The sequence below is a fragment of the Schistosoma haematobium genome, chromosome ZW, assembly GCF_000699445.3.
Source record: "Schistosoma haematobium chromosome ZW, whole genome shotgun sequence".
Lineage (NCBI taxonomy): Eukaryota > Metazoa > Platyhelminthes > Trematoda > Strigeidida > Schistosomatidae > Schistosoma > Schistosoma haematobium.
This window is the reverse complement of record NC_067195.1, coordinates 37862022-37877460: the sequence shown is the minus strand read 5'-3', so window position 1 is coordinate 37877460 and position 15439 is coordinate 37862022. Positions and strand designations below refer to the sequence as shown.

At 32.5% G+C, this 15439-nt stretch overlaps 1 protein-coding gene across 1 annotated transcript; it reads right to left on the bottom strand.

Moving 5' to 3' along the window:
* Positions 1-3425: 3425 nt before the first annotated feature.
* Positions 3426-15321, bottom strand: MS3_00003477 (uncharacterized protein). Its single transcript, XM_051211289.1, has 7 exons — positions 14697-15321; positions 12153-12431; positions 9792-9975; positions 8315-8882; positions 7286-7322; positions 5061-5158; positions 3426-4243 (listed from the first exon to the last, which is right to left on the bottom strand). Exons 1-7 carry the CDS (start codon positions 14726-14728, stop codon positions 4119-4121), a joined length of 1323 nt encoding a protein of 440 aa, XP_051071329.1. The 5' UTR covers positions 14729-15321; the 3' UTR covers positions 3426-4118.
* Positions 15322-15439: the final 118 nt, after the last annotated feature.

Sequence of the window (15439 nt, the reverse complement as noted above, 5' to 3'; positions counted from 1 at the left end):
GCTTGAAGTCACTAACTTCTGGTATGAGCCATGTTGGTAGATGCAGACTACTTGATTGGGGTCCGCGTGCTTAACGTAACCAAATGTTGAAGACTCTTTGTGATATGGCTCAGAATCGATCACAATGGAGGTGTATACATTTTTTGTCCGCCCTTAAACCGTAAGAATAAAATTGTTTTGTATCTTTCCTTCTACAAACTAATTCTTCCTCTCTGTATCATATCCTTACATGCAATCTTTTTTGTATATTACTATTATTGAAGTGACTACTATGAATTTAGTGTTTATCTTGTTGTGCTAATGAGGTGTGTCAAATTAGACCGATGCAAATATGTCAATCATTCAATATATTACCCAATGCACTGTGTATGAAAACGTTTGTAAATATCATCAATATTAAAAGGAAGGACTAACTCAGTGAAGTTTGATCTCTAGGACTTATGGAAATTCTCTTCCTTAAATCTTCTAATGTCGAATATTCGTTTATTCAATATTCTAGTTCTTCTATATTACGTAATTTCGCATTTTTTGGTGCATAAACTAATTTTAGTGGTAAAAGATTTCTTTGATATTTAACATAATGCACTCACTGTTAATTTTGACGATACACTTGACATAGTTATTATTTAGGTGACTAATGGTCAAATTATAACTATTGGTTTTGATATATATAACTAGATTCTAATTCAGAATATTGTTATTTTCTTAAATATCTTATCGTTTTTACTTTCTAAATAGAAATTTTCTAATACATAACACAGTTTCACTTTTATTAAACTTAATATACATAATTATAAAGGATGTGTTTGACAAATGTGAATTTTTGAGTACTTGAGAGTTACCTTTACGGTATTCTAAAGTTCATTGGATTAGCAACTTCAGAGTTAAATACAATGTAGTTTAAGAATCTACTTTCAAGAACAGTGATTAGAATATTTTTAAGGGCTTCTATTTTCCCATAGATGATGTTAATGCCTGGAATTGATTTCTCAATATTGGTATAAGGCTTCGGTATTGCTTTATGATAAAAGTGGTGAGCACGGTTCTGCACAGTAAGCTAGAAAGATTCAAATGGCTCGGCTGTTTAAATTGCACTTTACTGGTAATGCAGAGCAACTATAATTTAACTTTACTGTGGATATCTGGCATATTCTTAACTTAGTTTACTAAACAAATCAGGGGGTTTTATCATTGCGAATATCCATCTCCAAACTATTCACTGATTAATATAGGATTATTATTTGCAGAGATTTTGTGGTGATTTGTGTCGTTTTCATCACGCACTGATATCATTTGAGAAACCATTCCAAATGATATTATTATGTATATCCTTAAATAACATATATTTTTCATTGAATTCAAATGATTGTTAATATAATTGCAACTCACAAACATATATTGTTTGTCCATACACCAAAATAGTCCCACTAATTGAAATAATTTGGTCAGAAGACTTTACAAATTCTCTTATAGCTTTCTATCTATGAATTTCAAGGACATAATTGGCATTGAATTCACTACCTTTCTTCAGCTTTTCAATTTCTGAATTCATTTTCTAATATCAGTGTCATTCGATGAGACTCCTTTAGTAAGTGTTACAATGACTAATGTAAACAGTATTAATGGGTAAGGTTATTAAAATGTATGAATATCAACGAAAGTCCTTTACATCCCATTATCTAGGAACAGAGTGAATAAAATACAGAGTTCGATCCAACAAGAATACCAGGTATTTAAGAGATAGATAATTAATCGAAGTTCACAGTCCTGAATTCTTTTTTAAGTGATTGATTATGTAGCAAGGTGAGAAACCAACAAATGCAAAAAATGTGCAACTAAATGAACTATCTATTCGGATTAAAAAGATATTTACATGTGGGGACAATTGTCAGTTCGTGTTTTCGACGTTTGACCGGATTTTGGTATTTAGTATATATTAAGTTTAATTGAAGGGCTGTTACTTCCTATTACTTTGAGATATATATTTCAGCAATCGTGTTGAGAGAATACAGGGACTAATATTTTTCTATTCTATGAATATACGTCCTTCATTAAAGGTGTATAAGCTGGCTTATCAGTTCATGACAAATGCTTCTTACGCAGCAATTAGTTTTTTTTGTTAAGAATTTGGTTGATATAGTGTTACAACGCTCGGTTTCACTTCGTCTATGGGACGTTAATTTACCTAAGACGAATATCTACACTAGATTCCCTCCCAGTGTCTATTCTACTGTACTTCAACACAACTCTGATCAAGAACACGTGATTAGCCGAACTAGAACGTAAATACGTTTCCACACCAAAACCTGACACAATCCAACAACAATGAACAGTCAATAATAAGTAAGAATAAAGATAGGGGAATTATATAACTCATCTAACACCTGTCAGACTATCTGCATGTCTGACTAAGCAGACAACCAATCACTATCATTCTCGCCCACACATCATGTAGATATTGTGATCTTTAATTCAAGACCTCAATCAACTTACCTGGTAAACTATTCAGTGATAAAAACAAAATCCTCCCTCTCCGAGTTTAGTCGTATTCATGTTCTTGTCGTAACCATTTGGATAATCTTATATCAACATCTTTGAGCAGCTATTTAATTTCGTGTGTTCTTGAACTGTTCAGTAATTCTGCTTCCATAATGTCTCTACTAGAGACCGTAACTCGCGTTAATGTTCCAAAAATGAATCTACACGTGGCTGCAAAATTGTACATTGTTTGGTCTATCCATCTGACTGCATAAGTGTCCACTTATTTTCGGCGTGAAGTTTAATCAAAGATTGTCTTTTTAATTAATTCAAAACAATTTTGCTTGTGAGATTTAATGGGTGTTTGATTTATTCATATGTCATTTTCATGTATTAATTTATAAAATCGACTTTGTATATTTATACTGTTCAATGGCTGAAAGTAATGGAAATTTGTGCAGTTTGATCGGTACTTTCTGTCGGTTAATTACTTACAGCAATGAAATGCAGGCGTCATTTTTTTGATTTATTTTAGGTGTTTTTTAAGTTCCAGATCGTGTGATCGTTAAATTTACACAACAAATAATTCATAAAAAACCTTGATGACATGGAACTTCATTTATTTTGAGTTAGATATAAATATTTTTATTTGCGTTACTTTTTGAAAGCATGTGACTTTTTGCAGTGCATACGCAAATTTCACCAATAAATCACAGTGCTTTATAGTGATAAAGTGAATACGGTCCTATCACCGAATATTTTTGGTATATCGGTAGATTTAAATTTTTTTGTTCAGTTGCCAGACCATAAACATGTCACCGTAAAACTCACTACGTCCGAATAGTAAATGGTGGAGAACACTCAAGTATTCTAGACATTTTAGCTAGTGTAAGCCGAATTATTCGCTTGCAGACGTCTTCCCACACAAAACACAGGACAAAAATTGTACGACCTATACACTATAACTTGAGAAAAGTTTAGGAGAGCACGTTACATAAAAATAGTAGACCAACTACTCTAGACTAAAATCCTTAAATAGATGTTATCCTAGTTAATTGATGCAGTATCTTCGATACTGCATCAATAATCACGCTTAACAATCGGAATCACAGGGGATTTGTAAGAAACTAGTAAAACGAAATTAAATAGAACTTTGACATTCGGATGATACCAAATTTTTGCAACAAAAGTAATCACTATTGTCAATAAACTGTTAGCATCGTAATCACCAATCGTCATAAAAGATGGGATTCTAATAACAAACAAATTATTAAGTACATATATTAGTTCATTTCTAGTAGTCGATAAAGAAATTACTAATTAAGCTAAGGAAGTAAATATTTAAGGAAAAACTGAAGAGAAGGAAAACAAAACAACAATAACAGAAAAGTTGACTGTAAAAGCACATTAAGTAACAGTCTATCACTGCTATAATTATCCCAAGGAAATACAGAATCGTTAAAATCAGACAATAGAGGAGCTATAACTAAATATTATATGCAAAATGGTTCAAATGTAAGAATACTAAACAGTTCGTATACACTTATTTCATTTTAAACTGAATTGATTTTGCCTTTGTTATAGTTGCAAGTGACAAGATCTTTATTCAGTATGTACGGTAGTGAAACACAAAACGTTGTTCATTGTATAACAGGAGCTTTAGTATGTCCTAAAACACTTTCTTGAATCCGTATTGACTTTTCTAGTGATGAAGTGTTTGGTGAATCAAAATCTGACAAGATCTGACGTACAGTTGTTACAATATCTAAGATAAAAAAAGAGAAGGAATGAACATATTTTGTTAAGATTTACTATAACTACAGGGTAAAATGGTAAACGTTATTAGCCCTACACGGTGTGAAACTAATATTTCTTTTTCCACCATGACATAAATGGGATACAAAACTCTACACAAATATATTTATAGTAAATGTATATAATTATTGTAAGAAAGCTAGCTGATCTCAAAGAAATTGTGTTTTGTCCATTTTATTGTTTTGTTTATGAAGCTGTTTTAGATCACATTTGTTTACATCGCTATAATTAACGAATTCCACTATTTATTCAAAAACTATATATTAACTTATTCCTTCAATAATTTTTCATATATGATTTAACTCCAGCATAAAATATATAAACTGGTAATGTTTCCATTATTTATAATCGCTAACAAGAATATTCTACTAGCGATTACAAACTCTTATCCTGTACTCATGAAAAGATGATCTGCTTTAAACTTGATTATTCTTTCTAACCACTAATGTGAATGTAAACTGTACGACCTGAAAAAAATTTATTGAGAATGCCATTTTCGTGAAAACATATTACTATATTTTCAAATTGACATATATAAAGCCAAAAAAGTCGCGACTGTGAAAAGCAGTCTCGTTACTGGTTTGTGGAATACTTTTAAGTTGATAACTTATCATACTAACCAGAAATGGAAGATAAATAATGGGATCCTTAATGTGATGAACATGTAAAACATATGAAACGTGTGTTTATTTTTTATGTGTAGTTTGGTGTTTTATTTATAAGGAATAAAGACGAAAGATCCTAAGTATATGCAAGAAAATATTTACCTGGTCGACAGTACTGGAGCACACGTTCAATCAACTCATGTACATCTTCTATAGCTGGTGGTGTTTCTATCGGTTCAGCTTTTATAGGAATATAAAATCTAGAAATAAATAAAAACAATTGACTGGTTAGCTGTCCTCATACCAAAACTTAACGCAAACTTTTGACAGACCGACAGTATTTAGTTCTATTGGTTTTCTTGTTATGTTAAATATACGCAGAAGTAATAAAATTTTATATTAAATGATAAAGGTTACATAATAAGGTAAATGCGATTGCGATTTACGTACGAACGGGGTTCATAAGTGGATTAAACCATGATACAAAAAGTGTTTTTTGTAAGAATTACTTACTAGGTAATTTCAGAGTAATAATTACCAAGAATAGGTTTAAATGAAACTAAAAAATACTGATTTATTCTAAATAAAAATTAACTTGATGGTTACTAGTGAGGATTATATGAGTGAATAGTTGTTGACTAGTACCTTGAGATATAAAAACCAGTTTGGTGCAGTTTCAAGAGTAAACCATAATGAGTTTATGGGTTACCTCGCATTAAATTGCTTAATGAATAACGTTGGCACACGTTAACTTATTCTACTCTGTATATAAAATTTAAACTTTCCGGGGAATGTTGAGTCTAATCAAAGATAGATTAAACACCGGATCATCTTGAAGTAAACCATTCGGTCAAATACTTCTGTACTGTATAATAATCAATAAGTTTATGTATTAAAGTGCGATAATACCTTACTCATCAACCCTCTATAATGAAATGACAAAGAGCGGAGTACCAATCCAGAAGGAACACTACAAAGAGATATCTGATACGTAGAATATAACAAGTGTTTTTGCATAAATCATCTCTAATAATGTAAACATCGGGAATTATTAACGCTCAATTGCTTGAAGTAACAGCTGGATGACGTTATCTAATAAAAGACCGGCAAAGTTTTTAGTGGCCAGTTACAAATGTAAACGTTTTCCGTGTTATACTCTGCTCACTTGCTACGGGTAACCGTTCTATAGGAAAACAGAAGAAGAGATAATAATTTTACTGTGTCATTGGTTTGATAACCGTGGTGGTGAAAACGATTCGAAATTAAGTCAACCGTCACAAGCGTTAAAATACTGGCATCGACACAATGGTGGTAACTTCTCTTTATCCAGTTCCACGTAACAGTTCAAAGTAATTACATTAAACTGTTACGCTTTTTCTTCTAATAAAGACGTTTAGTGAGTCAAACACTTCAATTTACTAAAACGTTCAATCAATTCAGAATTATATAACATCAATCTCAGTATAAATAAATCGATTTCTCTTAACTTGTCAAAGTCAAACATTTATGACTATCATAATATACCCTAGTGTCAACAAAAATCTAAGTATTGCCTCCTTTTACAACCGTAAGATATAGTGTTGATAGTCAGAGACCATAAACAGCTATCTGTATTTTATTACTGGGATCTTTAAAGTATGGTGAAACCAAATGAACTAGCAAATATTGGTATCTTTGATGAAAATTTATTTAGGCGAACCCAACACAAATAAAAAGCGATAATGGATTCAGAAAAATATAATGTCATTACATTAAGTTATGCCTTCCACGTGCTACCCAAGTGAAGTACATTTATTTTTCCTGGTATTCTTACGTTTCCAAAAGTAGTAAATTTAATAATTTAGGTGATCAAGGTCAAGGTTTGTGTGAAGGTGCACAAATGTTCTTAATCTACTACTTTCGCAACCTTTTATTAATAAGGTATATCCCATAGAAAATACCCTAACAAAACAAAGAAACAATTCACGATTGGGAATCGATAGAGTCAACAACGGAACAAACAGTTGTATAGGTAATCTCATATCTGTTGAATAAGTTAGTGGCTGTATGGGGTTAGTAATTTATTGAACAAGGTTTTCACTTTCGAAGCGACAGATTTTAAACTTGACTCTCAATGTGGGCATCAATATTTGGATGCAGGTACACACAAACGACTCTGCTGGAATAAAATGAAACGCGTGGCCTGATTACACTGTTAACCACAACTCACATGCATTAACACACTGTTAAGTTTGTAAAATAAAATGGATTATTGATTTTTATAAACAGAATTATAATTTAGAACAATGTCTACACTAAACTGGGAATGAATCTACCAAAATTATGGTCGAATTCTAATAAAGATATGGGATACACGGATATAACGAAAGCAGTTGAGGAATACTTACAGGCTGCGGACCTTCTCTTGTTTATGTAATAAATTATCTAGAGAAAAATTATGAAAAAAAACTTGTTTGTATACTCTAGAAAACAGAGAATAAATCGCAACATAACTGGAATTTATTATAAAAGAAAATATACCACTTAGACGAACAGAATGTAAGAGATTTACGTTCATGTCCAAAGTCAAACGTGAATGAAAATGCAAAGAATTGAAAACTCACGTAGATATACTTGTTGATGGTGTTGTATACAAATCGATCAAAATTTAGGTCAAGGTTGGAAGTTAAGTGCCGCTGAACATTCATCTTAGGTATCACGTTGTGGTGTCGGTATTGTGTCAAGCCCACATAGGTTATTCTAGCCTCTTGATAGACCAATTTATTCATTCTTCATGAGTCACATTTTGTATCTTATCAATTATCCTCTTATTAATCTTAAATATTTTTATATGAGCGTATGTAAGTCCGTTGCTTATGCTACTCAGCACATATCTTTAGCTTACTTTTGTTTAGCTATAAATGTTGAATCAGGCTTTATCAAACTGAGTTGACACAATTATCTTCTCCGGTCTGCTTCTCCGTTTCGTTTCTCTGATTGCTTATCTGAGGCAACGAGTTTATAAAATATACGTATTCAAAATTCATTTTACTCCGTTATTTTCTAACGCGAATTACGTCGATAAATATGTACAAGGGTCGGTGGCATGTATATTTGCTTAACGCCAACGTTCCATCAAATTTGAGCCAGAGCAGAAAAAAAAGTGAATCAGGTTTAAAGACAAATACGAGCACCTAAATCAACAGATGAGTTATGTTCAAATGGGAAAGTGAGATTATTTTCTGTGGTTCATAAAATGTGAAACGTCATTAACCGGAGACTTTAACACATTTTATTTTTTGAATAATTATATTATTTTCTGGCTCTTTTCTACATCCTGCACACCAAGTTAAACGTTCACTTTTGTCACATCATGATTGCTTTCTTAATATCATATTTAAACATTAATACAACTAAATTTAGTGATGAAATCTTACCTTTAATTTCTTGTTCTTGCTCTTCTTCATCATCATCATTATCGGAAAGAGAGGAAGTATCTACTTGTTCATGTAGAATGCAAACGTCTTCTTCTTCGTTATCGCTCGTTACAAAGAAACGATGTTGTTCTTCATCTATTGGGGAAGGAGCAGTATCTATGATATGAGATGAGAGTGATCTTGTCGGTGATTTTTTTCCACTTTTGCTTTCCAGTATATACTGTTTTTCTATAGTTTCTTTAGCTTGTAAAATCTCACCAACCTTAGGCCATTGGTACTTTAACGCTCCACTGCCTTCTTTTACTCTTATTTTAGATTTGGCTTCCTGAAGACCGTATTCAAGTGCTCTCGACCATTTTGTTGGTTCTGCCGTCTGGTGACCAGTATTTTGTTTGGTATTTGTTGATAATATAGATTTCCTTTTAACATCTTCGATTAGAAGACGTAATATGTTTACAGGATTGGAAAATGGAGCGACTTGCATAAGTCGAGGTAGATGTTCACATAGTGCACGGATCCACCACCATGAGGTAGTAGTACATATTCGGGTAGGTTCGTAATATTGATTCTATATTGAAAATATAATACCGATGAACATTTGTGTGACGACAAAACAAATAAAGATTCTAAAATATGAATAATATTTTAGAAGTATCTTAAGTGAATCTGCTGGTAAATTTTCATTGTTTGTTTACCATGAGTAACAATGAATTCAAATATTGAATTACACGAAAAAGCTAACATTTGAAAGGCATTAGTATTTTACTGGAATTACTTGACTCCTTTAATTTGATGCATTATAGTAATGTTTCAACAGTCTGGTCTTATCAAAACGAAGGAAGTAGTCGGATTAAAAGGAAGAGTATCATAAGGAAAAGCTCTCAAAATCTAAACCTAAATAGTGTACAACAACTCTCCTACAGTCAATTCTGTCGAGCCGTTTTATTAGCTTATTTGTTTATTCGGACAGTAACAACTCGTCTATTTATTTTTATCATTATGGTCACTATCATGTATGTATAATCGTGTATGTTCGATCACATGTGACGGCCTACGCACATATCTTTCTCTAGCTTAACTGTTAATCACCTAAATATCGCTCGATGACTCATTCTTATATATATATATATATTCGCTCGATGTGATTATAGCTTTGTTATCAGTGCTATCCGCTAATAGACTGCAGTCTTGTTAATGAGGCCTTAACAGAACAATGCTCTAGAAAATCATTTTAAAAGATAACGTTGTTCAGGTATCAACGGGTATGTACATGTAAGTCGTGTCAATAGTTTTCATCATATGATTACTAATAAAAAGATAATTTCTGCTTCATTTGTTTTTTGAATAAGAAAATTCTCAGATTTCTATGTACCGGGAGGGTCTTACATCTAATTTCGGTAAGATGTTTTTAATGACGGTCGTAATCAGGCTGTCAAAATTGGGAGGTAAATGTTTTAAAAAAATTATTCATGCTTACTAATTGAGAAACAAGATTTTCCAACTGAGTAAAACAAGCACTGACAACAGTTTCTAATTCAACAGAATGTTCAGCAATTGATGAAAGCTCTTTTAGCAATGCATTACCTTTTATTGCACTTGATTCACTTTTTGAAAATTCAGGCTTATTTGTGATCGGCAATGCAAGTATTATAGCTGCAATTCTGTAATTAATAATAGGAAACTTACATATACAAACATATTAGAACAATTAATAGAAATCCAAATAATTAAATACTTCACTTAATTCTGAAGTCTTCAGTTTGCGCAGACGTGATATACTAACTATAACCGTATTCCAAGGACTCTGTTAATATTCCATGTTTCATTAAAACACGTGGCGAAACTGCTTTTGGTTGTTTGTAATGACTTAAATTAATACTTTAGAATTACTGTCTTTCATTATTTCGTACTAATTGTCATTACGTTTTAACTACCACGATTTCTAGTCAACCTGAATGGCAAGTTAATGTAGGTCCTCCAACTCTTTACGAAGTTGAAAAAGCTATAGGAAATCTGAAGTGAGGGAGACCAGCAGGCCCTGACAGGTTTACTCCTGAAGATTTTTAAAGATGGTGGTCCAGTATTAGCAATGAGACTGATTGAGGTCTTAGGTAGAATTTGGGAGCTGGATGTAATCCCATCTAACTGGTCTCAATCACTGATTGTTGACCACTTCACTTACCTTGGTAATCTGATCAACTCTTGTGCTCTGGTGTGTTATGAAATCACAGCACGGACACAGAAGGCTGGACTAGCCTTTGCCAAATTGCGCCATTTATGGCGTAGGCGAGATATCCGTCTACCAAACAGAGGACAAGCTTACTGCGCAGCAGTACATTCCGTCCTAATTTACCGCTGTGAAACATGGCCGGTAAGAGTAGAGGATATTCGTAGGTTACTACTGTTTGATCATAGGTATCTTCGAAACATTGCTCGTATATCCTGGGACCATCGAGTAAGTAACTCAGTTGTTAGGAAACGGGTACTAGGTAGGGATGGCAAATCAATTGATCAAGTGGTGAAACTTTATCAGTTGAAATGTCTGGGACACGTGTTACGTATGCCCAACGACCGACTGCCTCGACGTGCGGTGTTCAGTGGTATAGGAGTAGGTTAGAAGAAAGCTAGGGGCGGCCAAACTAAAACATGGCACAAATCCATGAAGTCACTGACAAGTGAACTGAGTCATGTTGGTAGGTGTAGACTACCTGATTGGGGACCGCGAGATGATAGCAACCGATGGTAGAGACCCTGAATGACATGGCTCAAAATCGTTTGCAATGGTGCAGGTGCATCCACTCTTTGTGTTCTCCCAAATTTTAATCTCCTGATTCTTCCTTGTCTCAGTTTTCCTCTTTCCAAATTTATTTCACTGTATTATACTCTTTAAATAACATCTTCAAACCCTAATCTTTCGGATTTCTGCTTATACTCTTACCACCTCTACCACTACGGGATTTGAGTCGACAACTGCATCTCTGTGCTAATGTGGTGTGGCAACTCGAACTGATATACGTACGTACGAAGTTCTACGTAGTTACTGACTGACTGACTTAACTCCCATGTTGTTGTTATGTGTGACACTTGTGTAGGATTTAATTTGTCCTAAAGATGTACTACTAGAACTGTAAACGCGATACTGGCGACCCCGGAGTCTATATGAAAGCTCTGGTCAGAACAAGGACAACTGTGTTTTAAACTTGATCTGTTTCTAAACGTAAAAAAACAATTCGATTAGTACAATAATTAGAGGAATTATAGTCATTAAGTGAAACGCACAAACATACCGACTAGTATTCCGTATCTTATCGAAATGAATAGAAATTGTGAGCCACACTAATATAATAGGATAATAATATCCTTCAATTGGCAGGTTACATGTAATAAGGATAATATCGAGACACATCAGATCAATTGGCGTGATGGGAGTATAAGCAACGATTAGATTGGTTAGTTATGGACATAAGTAACATCTTGTTTCTGTTGGTTCAGTAGATGAAGAATCGTCATAAAGTTGACTTTAGTGAATAATTTTTCGTCAACAACAAAAGCATCCAGTTATAAATTTAAACGAGCATAATGTACTCAGAAGGTACTCACTTTAGATAAGGTATGATTATTGAATAAAGCTGAAATATTTTGTTTTCATATTGTTACAGATCAAGGACAGTTAAATACACTGCTCTTGAGAGAATTCATAGGGTCTTAGGCCTTTTTATCAAGTTAGAAAACAATCTACATTGTGAGAGTAATCATGATAAGCAAATGTTTGGAGCAATATGTAATTAAGCGATAACAATGAACCGCTTCAATAATTAAAGTTCTACATAAAACTCACAGGCGAAGTAGTTTACGAAGAGCAAGTATCCTCGCCTCCTTTGATGGATTCCCTAAAGTTTTATCCAAGCTAGGAGGAAGAAGAGCTAATGGCCACGTGATAAGGTATGGCAATATTGGGGATAAAAGAAGACCACCAGTCATACGAACGTCTGGATTAGGCCGACTCGAATTTACGGATGGTGGTATATAAGAATATATAACAGACTCCAGTTTAGTAACCAGCTTGAGGACGAAATATGTAAGTGAACACTTTGCAGTTGATTGAGGGAGCTGTAAACTAAATTAGCCAATGGAAATTCAAAAGTCAAAAGCGACATGACAAAAAATGTATTACAAAAGCGAAATTGAAAGTCCTTCGGTAAGATAATATAACTATGCTATATTTTACATTCTTTTCTAATAATATCCTAAGTATAATTTGGAACTATAAATTAATCCTGATCGTTTCAGCGTCTTTATATATCAGGTAGGCTATAGAGAGTATTCAGTAATTATATATTAGTTTCTAATATTAAATAATGTCAGTTGATTAGTATACAGATAAATAAAATGAAGTGACTAAATTCATGAGTCCGAATTTCCTTTAAATTTCTAGGTTTGTTAATCAAAACAACTTTTTTAGAAATTCATTCCTATCATTTACAGCTGGGTATTCGGTAAAAACTCAACTTTACAGCCAAAATAGTTCTCAAATTTACTAGAAGTGAACTGACTTTGAAATTAAGGCGTAATTATCATCTCTGATCAAACTGTTAAATGTGTACATGTTATACAACAGCAAGAATGGTTTTCAGTTGTATTTTTAAGATCGCTGTAGAAAAGATGTAATGCAAAATACCATCACTAGCTCTTAATATTATTCCGAATTTTTACAATTATCCTGCCTGTTTGCTTGAGAAGCTGTTATTGATTCCACACATTCTTAGTTTCAAACTATTGGGAATCAGAAAACATTACTGGTGAAGATGTGACAACGAATTCTTCAATTTTAACTACCAACAATCATGAAGAAACATCATAAGCAATAGTGTAATTGTTTCAAATCTTAACTTAAAGCTTACATATTATCTGGAAACAGTAAACTGACGTTTGTACGCATAAAAAAGGTATCAGTAATATGACCAAACTCTTAGTTAGGGCTTCAGTTAAGATTTAATTGATCATAAACTGTAACAAATATGCTACAAATTCATTCACGATTACTTGTTATCGTTCTAACTGATTCTAAAGCTTGTTTCTTTAAATGTTTTAATGATACAACACGGAATAAAAAACCGTGAAATCAGTTCACAAAATACGTTATTAACAAATTAATTATGAACAAATGAAATATGGTAAAAATTGTCAAAGATTAAGTAACTTTGGTTTGAATGGAATTGATACCTCAAACCATAAAAATTGTTTAGTTTGCTTTCTGCAACAAATAATCAAACACGTCCTCAGTATTCGTTCATTTTTAATTGAGAACTGACTAAATTTTAAAACCCAGAGTTTTAATTCGTGTCAAAACTCACACAAGTTTAACTTTTGTCTCCTGTGTTCGTATAAGTAACGAAACATGAATCAAGAGTACTCAAAATTTTCAAAATTAAATACGGTAACCCCTGTTTACTAAGGTGTTTTCAGAATTCAAAACATGAATAGTTGGTTAGATTCCAAAAATCATTTACTTGAATAGAACAAAATAGCTAAGAATACATCAAACGTGAATGACATAATTCTGTTAAAATTATCAAGTGATTGTCTCAATCGTCATAGTTTGAACATGATATGAATGACGTTTTACTTCCCTATAAAATAGTGACCCTAGACATGGTGAATTTAAGATATTTATTGGGTTCACCACTTTGTTCTATCACATATATAAACCATATATACACTTAGGTTATGATACCGAATACAATAATAACACAGAACCTAAAAGTAGACATCCTATTTGATTTTACTGGTCTAGTTCTTACATGATAGTGTGACTACTGATTGCGATAATTTCTAAGTTTAATAAGTGAGGACATTCTAATTTGTACGATATAGTGAGATCGATGGTATTGTGGATGGGAATTACTGCTCCCATAGACCCCTTACTCGTCTAATTTTTTATGAACCTACTTTATTAGGTAATAATAACAACCAGAAAATGGTTGTAAGTTATAGATACATTATGTAATATCGCTGATTGTAATAGTTAAGTCAGTGAACTAGCTTATTTCCTAACAATAACGTCAAAATATACTGGCGAATTATGAAAGTCACTTTTTTATAAGAATAAAACTGTCTTTGTACCATGTACAAGTTAGTTTAGTGTACACCCAACATAAGAGGATATGGGCAATCGTCAAAAATAAGTTTAATGCAACCGGTGGAAACAGTGTATTTCACTTTTAGAGTGTGATTACCACGGAGAAGTTAATTTCAATAACTATTAGCAACACTTTAAAATAAGTATTCAAAAATTTAAAGCTAATCGACGGTGCCATTGTACTGTGTTCTTTGAATAAACAAACTATAAGGCATATAAAACGTCCAGACAATTGTTACATACCATGATAAATATGGCTTCTGCGTTATCATCATTTTGTGGAAATTGACAACATTCAGTATTGGTTCATTTGTAGGTCCAAGTTTCACGTCTATGCGTTGAGCGAATTCGACAACGCCTTTAATACATTCTACCTACAGTTTTTTTATTAAATAAAGGATTTACTATCAAACCAATTTTAAGTTTCAAAACCTATGTGACATAAAGTTAAATTTATCTGCACTAATATTAGTTGTAAGTAAAGAGAGTGAAAATCTAGATTTTGTACAATTTTAAGTTGTTCAACTTACTAAAGACTGCCATGTTAAAAGTATACTCAGGTTTCTCAAAACTATGCATTATAAATATAGCCAACCAACTATAGGTTTATTTGGTCTCTTGTTTATTAAATTTACTTCACAGTTATTGGCTATATACCATGACGCAAAAAGCTGTTTTCCTCAGTTTTAGCAGAGTTAATATTATGTTATTCAGTATTTTCATAGGATATTTTAAAGCACTTTCATTATTTTTACTACTTAAGGGTTAGAGCGATTTCATTTCAATACGTTCAGGAGTTCAGCAATTTATTTTTCATGATATGTGGTGGGTAGTTTTTGAATTGAGGAATCGTAAAACAAATTTCCAGACTACAAAAAATGTTTTAAAATAGCAAACAATTTTTATTTCACACATATTTTTCACGATTAATGTGTCGATGGGTAATTACAGTTGTTAACTAAATGAAAATTTTTAAAATTTTTCTA

Bases quoted from the DNA above. Each gene is read 5' to 3' on its own strand.
- MS3_00003477 (XM_051211289.1), bottom strand. From the start codon at position 14,728: ATGATGATAACGCAGAAGCCATATTTATCATG. The intron at 9,976-12,152 runs GTGAGTTTTATG...TATTAATTACAG, and splicing joins CTTCGTAAACTACTTCGCCT to AATTGCAGCTATAATACTTG. The intron at 7,323-8,314 runs GTAAGATTTCAT...ATTTTTCTCTAG, and splicing joins GCAAGAACAAGAAATTAAAG to ATAATTTATTACATAAACAA.